At 33.5% G+C, this 12,149-nt stretch overlaps 1 protein-coding gene across 1 annotated transcript in view; it reads left to right on the plus strand.

Moving 5' to 3' along the window:
- Positions 1–12,149, plus strand: part of LOC150093629 (pyruvate dehydrogenase (acetyl-transferring) kinase isozyme 3, mitochondrial-like) — a 149,807-nt gene that overhangs the window by 33,844 nt on the left and 103,814 nt on the right. The window contains exon 2 of the mRNA XM_090412654.1: positions 4,562–4,700. Coding sequence (XP_090268780.1) covers positions 4,562–4,700 — 139 coding nt within the window. The remainder of the gene's footprint in view (positions 1–4,561; positions 4,701–12,149) is intronic.

A 12,149-nucleotide genomic window follows, 5' to 3' on the forward strand; every position in this document is an offset into this window, starting at 1 on the left:
AGGTAGTATAACCGGGAAACTCGTTGCAAAGGTGGAGCAAGCTAACACCACTCCTATCTAGGTATCTCCCATAATGCAAAACACATCTCCTTGCAGATATGTATAATGTTATGCATTAAGGGAAGGGCCACTACCTAGATTAGTTTAGACCTTTATTGAGGTCTCTTCAGTGGGAACCAGGCCCAAGTGGAGATACCAGGCAGAAGCATTAGCAAGGTCATCTCTACCTATAGGAGTTGCCAAACGGTTTGCCACCTTTTATTAAATTACTCTGGATTTAGAGAAAGATGTTGAAAGTTTATTTTTCACTTGGTTAGACTATAATAAATTTAGTTTAATCCTTTATCCAAGTGTGAGCAAACAAAGTTTGCGCCTGAAAATATCTTCAGGACTGGGATAAGATGGTACAACACTGGGCAACTCTTTGCAAAGGTGGAGCAAGCTACCAACACTCCTATCTCAATATCTCCCATAATACAAAAACACATCTCCTTGCGAATATGTATAATGTTATGCATTAAGGGAGGGGCCACTACCTAGACTAGTTTTGACCTTTATTGAGGTCTCTTCAGTGGGATATTATATTCTATATCAGTCTTACTCAAGATTCACCTAGGTGGATCTCCTAACCAACAGTTTAAAAAAAATTGTGGGAAAAGTGTAGAGAAACTTGTGGTCACTTTGACATTTCTAGGACATTAGAGCTGGCAAGAAAGTCTATATAGCATATTAACATCTTGATCTGTCTTCCATTATTCTGCCTATTTCCTCTGGTTGTTTGCTATATGCCATAGTTGATGGCCACCTCTCTCTTCAGATTTCTCCACCTCTGCTTGAGTACCTATGTGCACTGTATTTTCTCTTACTTTCCTTCCTTCTTCATCTATATATATATATATATATATATAGAAAGTATTTTACCTTGGGTAAATAAATGTTAAAGATACCAAGCTATTTTAAAACCTGGTTTTACTCCATTTTCCCAAGTAAGCAAACAGACAAACAAGTCAAGTTTGCACCTGCAAGTGTTGGAAGTCTAGCTGAATATATATATATATATATATATTATTATTATTATTATTATTTGACATCACCAAGGAGTCTAAAGACTCATCGAGGGAGGACACCTGCTTTAAAACTCTGTCTCCACCAACTGACTGCAATTACATCAACGCCATGCACCGCCGACCACCACTAATATTTCTACAGACAATGACAAACATCCATGCTCACAGTGGGATTCGAACCCACAGCCTTTTGGCTGGAGAACGGATATGCTAACCACTCGGCCAGCCTGGCTGGCATATTTATATAATATTTATTTATTTTTTTTTCACATGATATCTCGGATATTATCCTAGCACTGCTGAAACTATACATCCCTTCCTCTTCAAAATGCCCAGACACTATGTCTACGATCTTCTATAATTATTGTATTAATTAAATATTGATCTCCTTGCCATTCTCCATTGATGTGAGGTTAACCTTATCAACTTCAGTGCTATTAAAACAGTCTTTTCTTCTTTCTTGCAAGAAAAATGTCACTTCCCTTCACTCTTGAAAATACAGTTTTTCCAGACAAGATCTCTTGTAAGTAAACTTAACAGCACTATCATCTTCCTGGCAAACATATAATCAAATCCATGGCCTTCAGAACTCTTCTGGAGACAGGCGGATTTCTGTGTTAATTCATAGGTTAAATTTTTCCTCTCCATTCTTATCCTCTTTATAGTTTTATTTATTTCGTGTGTGTTACATATTGGCATTGCAGTGTTTATACACAAACACTGCAATGCAAATATGTTCAACATGTCTTAGTTGAACATTATACAGTACATAAATTTTTATCTAATCTGTTTCCCTAAAGTTATTGCTGAAGTTCATTTTGTTTTTCAAGCAAAGAAAAATGAGCTCTCCACCCCCCCTTTTTTTTTTAAAGTCTTCATTAAAAATGTCTATCCATTATGAAATTTGCATCATTAGCTCTGCTTTCTCTGATGTAACCATCGTTCCACAGCCCTGGTTATATTTAGTTATTTTTTTCTGTACCATCGGAAGAATTTCTACATCCTAAACACAACCTTTGAAATCAAATGTAACAGTCATCACAAAAATATTTATTGCAATTACTTATTTTGTATTTTATTTCACAGTTGTTTAACATACTCTTTCATTCAGATCACTATAAAAGTTTTTTAGATTGTGATTTTAAAAATTGTTGACAAGGCCACTATGTTATCCTGTATGTTAAAATGCCACTGTAGTGGCATTTTAACATATTCGTATCGAGTGTCTAAATAAAAGAATTTTTATATGATTATATAGTCATCCCTCGACTCATGTCCTTTTGCATCACGGCCTTTCGAGGATACGTCCGTGATCCCATAAGGGAATAAATAACATTTTTGGCTATACTTTCGAACAAGACGCAAGTGAGCATAAGGTAAAGCATGCACAATGGTAATAGCACTTTCAGTGGCAAGCTCCCTCAACAGTTGGCACATGTCTTCAACAGTTCATCTGTTGATTTTGTGTTTGAGAAATGGGTTATTTGTGTATTTATTGTTAAATATTTCAGGTATTTTGTGCAACATGACCCTTACATGCACAATCAAAAAACCTAGTGAAGAATCACAGAAAAAGAGGCGAGCAATTGATCTGGAAACAAAGTTGCAAGTTATAAAGCAACATGAAGCTGGTAAGCTCGTCAATGTGATCACACATGACTTTGGATGGTCTACAGTGATAACCATTTTGAAAAATAAGGATGAAATCATTGAAGCTGTGAAAGGATCTGCTTTCATTAAATCGATGATAGTGACGAAGCAACGACAAGGTCCTATCGGTGATATGGAAAAGCTACTTGCATCATGGATAGAGGACCTTAACCAAAAGCACATATACCCCTTAGCACTGTGACCATAACCACTAAGGCACTAAGTCTCTTCGCATGTTGAAGGAGAAAGGAGAATCCGATTATAACTATGAATTCAACGCTTCTTCCGGTTCGTTCATGAGATCAGCATTTTGCGCTGCATAATGTGAAAATGTATGGAAATCTGCAAGTGCTGAGAAGGCTGCCAAGGAGTTTGTGGAAAAATTGGATAAAATTATTATGGAGGAAAATTATTGTCACAGCAAATATTTAATATGGATGAGACATCGTTGGTTCGGAAAAAAATGCCCGAGTGGACGTTCATCCACATAAAGCTAAAATCATTACCTAGTTTCAAAGCTCTTAATGCCCATATTACTATTCTGTTACGGGTAATGTGGCTGGATAAAAACTGAAACACTTGTGATATGGCACAGTGAGAATTCACGTATCTTCAAAAACATTAGGAAGCACACTCCCAGTTCATAATCGGAGCAATAAGAAATCGTGGATGACTCAAAAATTGTTTGAGGATGCCATAATCAACTGTTATGCAAGAAACCTTTGCAAGTGAAATAATAAAAAGGTATTGTGAGAAACAAAATGTAGAATTTAAAATTTTATTAATTCTAGATAATGCTTCAGGTCATCCATCTTATACGTCATATATTGGGGTTCTTCACCAAGGTCATGTTTCTCCCTCTAAACACTACATCATTGATCCAACCGATGGATCAGGGAGTTCTTGCAGTGTTTAAGGCTTATTATCTACAGAGAACTTTTTCATAAGTCATTTCTGCTACTAAAGGAAATGACCAGACTCTCATGCAATGAAAACACTCAATATTTATTATGCTATTAAAAATATTGCTGTGTCTTTGGATGAAGTGACCTCTCAGTGTATGAGTGACATATGGAAAAAAAACATTAAAAAGGTTTGTGCTTAATTTTGGAAGTTTGTAATAGTGGGCCTAGCAAACAATCTGAATTTTGAAGTGAATGATGACAACATAATTCAACTCATAGAAAGTTCCCCTGAAGAGTTGACCAATGAAGAATTGGTCGAGCTGGAGGAACAACTGCTGCATTAGAGGAAAAACGAGAAAAGGAAGAGGGAAAAGAGAAACAGGAAGAAGTAGTTAAATAATTTACAGTGAAGAGTCTTGCAGAAATGTTCTTTGCAGTTAGCAATGTTCTCAAAATGGCTGAAGATGGGCCTCAATGTTAAACGCTACTTAATAATAGAAACAAAAGCACATGATGTGTTTGCTTGCTATGAACAAATTTATGATGAAGAGGAATAAGCAAAGCACATTGGACATTTTCATCAAAAAAAACAAAGGTTACACCAGAAGAGCTGCAGCCTGATCGTTCACACAGGGAAAGTAATGAAGATGTGAGTGTGGAGGACGATTTGGGTGATTATTCTCCTGTTTTATAGTGGCAGTAACACAGTACAGTTTTATAATAAGGTTTAAAACTGAAAATGACAGTATACTTATTACGGTTAAGTCCCTAACCCTATAACTCTGTTGATTTAATGAATCGACTTACATCCTGCTGTATGGAACGGAACCTGGACATAAGTCGAGGGATGACTGTTTAATGCTATTTTTTGTTTTTAGTTGTAGGAAAATTCAAATTCTACAATAAGACTAGAAGGATAATCTGATATTTTAATTATAGGAAAGCATGCATGTGAAAAGAAATCTTTTCTCTTTTTGAGAAAAGAGTTACCAGTAAGATTAGCAAATATAATGAAGGAAATTCAACTTCTTCCAGACACTCTGCTTCAGATGCCTTCTGTAATTTTAGTACAAAGTTGGTAAGTTTCATGCATGCTTTATATGCATATTTCATTTGTTTTCTCATTTGATTGATATGATTATTTTATACTGAACAAACGATGCACAGTAGATTTTATATTGTACAAGTCTTAATTTAATCTACACTTTCTTGTAAAGTATGATATGCTTACTAGCCAACTGAAAAAATTTGCTACAGGTATTTCAAATCTAAAATATAGTAGCAATCTGGTAATACACAGTTTTGCTACTTTGCTTGTATATTAAAATAACTACTGTCATCAAAGTAGCTCCCTCAAATACTGAAACTAATTTAGAAAGTGATATTTCATTATGATGTATGTGTTATACATGTTGTATGAAGGACACGTGCATTATGAAACATAATTGGTGTCAACTGCTCTATGTACAGTTAGCTTAGTCCTAATGCGATTTCATGCACAAACTTTTGTTTGCTTAAGCTAGGGTAAAATATAAATGAAACCCAGAATATAAGGATTTTTGTTTAATAATTCATGTAAGAAACGAAGAGTTCATGTTTTTAGATGGGGAGAATAAGTGGCATCTCATCTCCCTTATCCCTCTTTTACCTTGCGGTGTCGAGGGTTTATTAATCATTGGACCTCAAACCGTTCACAGGATAAGGTGGTGTTGGATTGTACATCCTGGCTCTGAATCAGCCATCTTGTTAGAATGTAGTTCTTATTTAAATTATCTGTTTTTTTATTATCTTAATTAATTGTTGGTTGATTACTAATCCAAATATAGAGAAATTTTATTATCCTGCGCCAACTTATATTCAGATTAGTCTATATAATACAGCGGAATCAATCATCAACTAACTTTTGCATCACTTTATACAGGCCGAGGTTAATATTATCATATAAGGCTTCCACAAGGTTCGAATAAATTTATGAGTGGTGCAATGAAGAAAAATCAGGCAAACAACAAATTGAATCCAATAAAATAAACATTTAATACAGGGTTATAGAACATGTACATTTAAGTAATACTTTAAAAACAAGAAAATGCAATTCAGCTTAGTTCAAATACTCATAACAAACATAAAACATTAGGCATCAGACATCCAGCTATCAATGTTACAGAATCTTACAGTAAATATTCTTAAAGTAGAATTATCTAATTCTCTCTTAGTCAACAAACACTTAATTCAGTTATGAGGCAGTTATCACTTCAAGGGGGGGGGGCAACACTTTAAAGCTCCATACGTCGGCTAATTTTAGTAGAACGCCACAGTAATGTTAAGATATATTGGGCGGAGCTAACTCTTATTTTTTTCACGCTGAAATATAAAAAAATGGACTGCTCTTACCGGGTTACATCCTTTGCACATTGGATTCACTATAGGCACACTTAAAACTGAAGTTAACTATCACTTTGAAGTAACACTATTCAAAAGGAACTTCACTATATAACTGAAATATTAAATATAGAGCTTCATAAGTCTTGACGCGCTCGTTTCAGGTAATCTACTTATTCCTTATTTTCTTCTATGCATTAATTTCAGCTTTGCACTATTCTTCCTCAAAACAATTGGAACTCGACGTAATTTTAGAATTCTGTAGAAATATTCCTAATTGCCTATTAATTTCCTGGTCCCTTAATTTATTTATTTATGTCATTTCCAAATTCCGTTACTGCCCCCTGTTACTTCACTCCGTGCTGTCCTGAATGCTTCTTCCCTGTTTACTTTCGTTTTCCAATAAAATACCTTCATTCTTCCAACCAAAATCTGGTTCTAGCTAGTTCAGCTTATATCAACTTCTCCCTTCGAATACCATAGCTCATGCTCCATGCGCGCGCTATCTAAAATTAACTGTTTCTTTGACAACAGCCAATCAAATCCAATCGGAAGAATTACATAAAATTACTTTGTCTTTCAGTAATGATAAATAAAAAAAAATATCATAGTTCACATAGAATACATTAAACTTACATATACATTCTCTTTCAGAAATTCAAATAAAGAAATAATCCATAGTTCATATAAATCACATTCAATCATAATAAACACAAATTCTATAACATACATGCACAGCTTCTTATAATATTATTATATAATAAAGTAAATTAAAAGAATAATATTTTTATACAGAGCCTTTTTATTACTATTACATTACTTAAGATTATATTATTAAATAATAATAAACAAAATTCAAGGCAATTATATGAATAACACACTATAAGCAAGAGACAAACAATAAATAATATTTAGAAGTCTTGCCTTTGACATGGACGATAATGTTGAATTCTGAAAGAAGTATTAACAATTTTCATTTCTCTTCATTTAGAATCCAACAGTGGTCAGCCCTACGTCCCAGTGTATCCTATGTCCATAGTGTTGAGTTCTCAAGGCCAGTTTGCCTGCTTTGCTGGGTGAAAAACCTCAGGATAAACTGGGGGGGGGGAGAGAGAAAAACCCTACTATCCATGTCCAAGACCGGCTAACTTGGCTATGGCTGAGGAAGATCCTTCAGCTCCTTCACCAACGGGAATCAAACCTAGGACACTCCTTCCCCAGGCATGTGGTTGCGAAGCGCACAGCCACTAGGCTAACCGCTCAGACATAAGTGGCATATGAAAATAAAATAAGTTTTTATTTATTTATTTTTGGAAAATATTCTTCAAATTTGTCTTGAAAACACACATGAACTTTTTTTTTATCCTCTCTCTCTCCCACTTATTTCCTGAAATGTTGATGTACATTATAACAACAGTCTGCCAATCACTATTTCATTATCTTTGATCTTATCTTATTTTACATCCAAAAAATATTGCCTAGGTGATAAAACATTTGCTAGAATGATTTATCCAAACAGATGTTGAGCTGGATTGTTTGCACTAGACTTTTCTATTCCTTTAAGGGCAATTCTTTTCAAGTCTTCTCCCCCCCCCCCATCTCCCTTGATAGTCACCTTTTGGATTCAAGTTGCTTTAGAAGAGAGTAACAGCTTTGTTAAAAAAAAAAAAAAAAAAAAAAAAAAAAGAGTAGTACATTTCTTGGTTTGGTATTAACATATTTATTGTGTTGCACTTCGTGGGTGCAACACGATAAATGTTTTGTGCTTCTGGTTTGCCATCTGGTGTACATATGATAAATCATTGTAGCTGATTTGTAGAGAAACCAAAGCTATGTAGAATGGAAAAGATTTTTGTTGTTAAGAAATTATATTTGCCAAGAGATTATATTCTTGTTTAATCAAAAAATTAGAATAATCAAAGAAAATGTGTTGAATGATTTGCAATTCTACTTTATTGCAAAACAGAAATCAAGGAATGGTCCTGCATGACATATGGAAAACCCTAATAAGATTGCTAAACTTGCCAGAATTTAATTTTGCTGCAATCTACAGAGCATGCACACATAACAATAACTAATGAAACATGCTCCATTCGTATGATGTTATGTGTCTTTTAATTTTGTTATATTTCATACTTTTGTATGGCCTGAAGAAGCCAAACAGCCCAGTTGTGAAACTTGTTGGCATAATTTATCATTAAATTTATTGTTCCAAAAAAAAAAAAAAAACAGTTTAATCTTATTCTAAAATTAATTAAGTTAGTGGACAAAAAAAAATATACTCACAATGAACATGATAATTAGTACTTTGTGGCATCCTCCTTATCTTTTATGGCACATTAAATAATATGCCTAACTATTTAGGAATATTATTTACTAGTAGTTCAAAGTCCTTTTTATCAGAACATGTCCATATGGTCTGTAGACTTAAAAACAAGTTAATGTTTTGTCTCTTGGGGCAACTTCTTGAAGATGTTTCTTCATAATTCCCACAAATTCAATGGGGTTTAAATCTGAGTTTGCCAGCCAAGGAATTATATTGATTTGCCTTTCTTCGAGCCATCTAGTGGTCTTGGAAGTGTGACAAGAAGCTGAATCTTGCTAAAAGGAAATTGCCATTCCAATCTTACAATGCTGGTAACATGCTCAAGAATGTTTTGGTACACTTTGGAATTGACTCTTTCATTCATAATACACAGCCTCCCTGGACCCTCTGTGGTCATATAAGCCCATACCATGACAGGTTGTAAATTTCACTGAATGTTTCGTGCATTCTTTATCAAATGCTTCTTGCTTAAGATGCCAAACATGTATCTCTTGATGACCATGGGATACACAAAACATACTTTCATTGCTAAAAATTTTCTAGTCCTCCTGACTCCACAACGGTCTTTGCTTACACCATCGCACTCTAGCTGCCTTTAGCTCGGAAGTCATAAGTAACTTCGTCTTGGGCAAATGTGATTTAAAATCCAATTTGTGAAGTTGTCTCAATGTCATAGATTTAGACACATTCACAGCTAGTTCTTTCCATCTCCTGTGAAAATACCTTACACTTTGGAAACAGTTCTGTCTTCATGATATTCTTCAGTCTTCTCTCATCTCTGATGTAGTTTTTGCCTTTCAACCACTATTGCAGCAATTATTTTGAAACCCCAGTTATTAGAATACTGTCTCAATACTCTACTCATGCTTGCTTGAGAAGAGTTCAATTTCTTAGCTATATACTGTTGAGTTTGGCCTTCTTTGTGTAGACACCATATATAACTTGTTTGACCCATGTTTAGCAAATGATTAACTGAAATCCATGCAAGCAATTTCTTACACATGAGTCAGTCCCATAGCTAATGAAATATATGCTATTTCTATGCTCTCCTCAAAACCAATTGAGAATTTTTTCTCAATTTGTTTTGAAAATTTTTTAAATATAGAAATATTTGAAAACATTCAATTGAATGTTTTCATATAAAATAACAGTTTTCTTTTTATTACATTTTTATGTGTTTAGATGATGATGCTAATTCATGTTTGGTAATAATTATTTTCTATGCAACAAATTAGAATTGCAAACCATTCAACGCATTTTCTTTGATTTATTCTACTTTTTTGATTCGGAGGTGTATATAGAGAGTGTAGACTATTCACAAATTGTCTTAGTATCCCATAATGAAACGCATTCTTTTTGAATGTGTATAAGTTATACATCATGGAAAGGATCACTACTGACCTCATCATTAGGAGCCAGACCCAGGAAGATACCAAAGTTGAATTAATGCAGAAGTAATATGTTTCCCATATACAAGTAGCAAGAGGTATATCAACTTTTTATATAAAATACTGTGTGAAGTCAACAGTCTGTATATACAAGTGGCCTAGTCATGAAGATGCTTACACTTGGATAAATAATTAAACAAGAATATAATTTCTGGACAAGTATAACTTACTTTGTTACCAAATAAAAACACTTTCTGTATCTTTGATCTAGAGTATTTTACTAATAAAATAATATCTTTTGTGTAAAAATGTTCTGCCTGATGCAGAAAGAACATCTTACAGGATCAAGTGATCCCTCACCAAACATGAAACACAGCCTGGCATGAATGTGCAATAATCATTTTGGCTAATACCTTGAGACACATTTTGAATGTATTCTTGAAAACTGAATATCATTAATTAACATATTGGAAAAATAAATATCTGTAAGAATAACATGATAAACAGCTGTCTTTCATTGTATGTCAAAATTCAGACAAATTTGCTCACATCTTTGTATGGTGACTTTTGATTGCACATTGGGCTTTTTATGAGTTGCAACATAAACACCTAAGATATGATGTTAATTGTATGTTCTTCTGGCTGGTTTACATATTTTTCGTGATGAAAAATTCAAATTTTCAGAAGTGAAATGCTATCCCTGTGTAAGCCTGGCTAATTTGCCTTCATTTGAAAAGTTCTTTCCATCCTGGATAGGATTTGAACTCGGGTCTTTTCAACTAAAAGACGTACTGATAGAAATTTGTGTGACTAGTTGTGGATTTCAGGAAGATGTCATGTGGATTTTCATGTGATGTCTTATTAGGAATATTAGAAATTAAAATGGGCATCCTTGACTTTGACCATCTAAAGAGTTGTCACTACTTGATGTGGATTCCAGTTAAAATTTGGTGTGCTTTTAAGAAATTCTTTCCCAGGACATTTATTTTGAAGCAGGCAAGAATTTTAAATGGCCATAACGTATTGCAAGCATTAAAAAGCATAGAGATGTTACTGCATTCAGATACAGTAATACCTGCTTTATTATGATCTCATATGATGCTTTTCAATTATAACCAATGCCCATTTATACGATACTGCATTTGCTCATATGACTGGTTTAGTGACTTGATTGCTGTCTTGACTCAATATTTTTTAAAATATTGAAAAACATTATTAAACTATTACATGCATCTACAGGCAAAAAAAAAAAAAAAAAAAAAAAAAGGCAGTGGTTTGCTATATAACAGTGGTCTTGGAACCTAATGTTGTGTGACCATGGTATGCCTGTATTTGACTGAGTTTTTTTTTTTTTTTTTTTTTTTATCTGTTATCCTTCACCATATGTTAACATTGCTTTAATAAACTTGTACAAAGTGATCCACTTCAATGTTATTTTAAGTTGAAATGCCATGTAGTGAAATTTTATTCCTTCTTTCTAGCAGTCAGTTGACAGTGAGCATATGGAATTCAATTATTCCATATATGTAGATACATTAAATTATAAGGATGTTGTGTACACTTGAAAAGAAAATAATAATGAGGTGTGTATTGGCAACTCTGGTTAAGCTCCTTTTATTCTGTAAGGATAAGCTTGGTAAATCTGAAACATCATCAAACTTGGGAGGTCACATCTTTCAGTTTTGCACAAATTTGGCATTTAGATGTTCTTAAGATTCTCTGAAAGTTCTAGCACAACTGGCCTTTATAAGAGAGGTTGGGTTTGGATGTTGCCTATCATTTTGGGAAACAGCTGCTTGTGAATGGCATTGTTAGATTTTCATATTATGGCTTTCTCATCATTTAGTTAGATACATTATCAACAATTAAAACACAGTCTGCTAGATATTTTATTCTGAACTGCAAGAAACTTCCTTTTTCTTTGCTCTTTGAAATTTAAAAAAAAAATCATAAGATATAAATCAAGGTCTAAATTGAATAGGTAGCAATGCAAGATTTATAACTAGTTTATTGTTCATAATAACATTAAAATAACTAAATTATAAAAAAATGCTAATTAACTTGCTTATATTTTACTGGATTTCAAACCATCTTCAGAGCAAAACAGCTTGTTATTGTTTCAAAGGAAGTATAGTTATATTAATTTACTAAACTTTTGATACTGTTATCCTAAGATCAACTCCTACACAAGTGTAATATTTCTTTTTTACAACATTAGAGGGTGCCATATCAGGACTTGGATCTTTTGTCTGTTATAATATGGATTGTTTCACTTACTCATTGTCACATGAAAATAGTAACATGTTTTGCTCTGAAATGTTGGTTTGAAATCCAGTGAAATATAAGCCACTTTTTAATTTAGTTTGTTTGGTGTTTTAATACTATTAAAATATGGGATTATTCATAGTGGCAGGAAAAAGGGGAAGAATGAGAG

Source organism: Typopeltis vanoorti, chromosome 23 (genome assembly GCF_054136105.1).
Source record: "Typopeltis vanoorti isolate ZY-2024b chromosome 23, IOZ_Tvanoo_1.0, whole genome shotgun sequence".
Classification (NCBI taxonomy): Eukaryota; Metazoa; Arthropoda; class Arachnida; order Uropygi; family Thelyphonidae; genus Typopeltis; species Typopeltis vanoorti.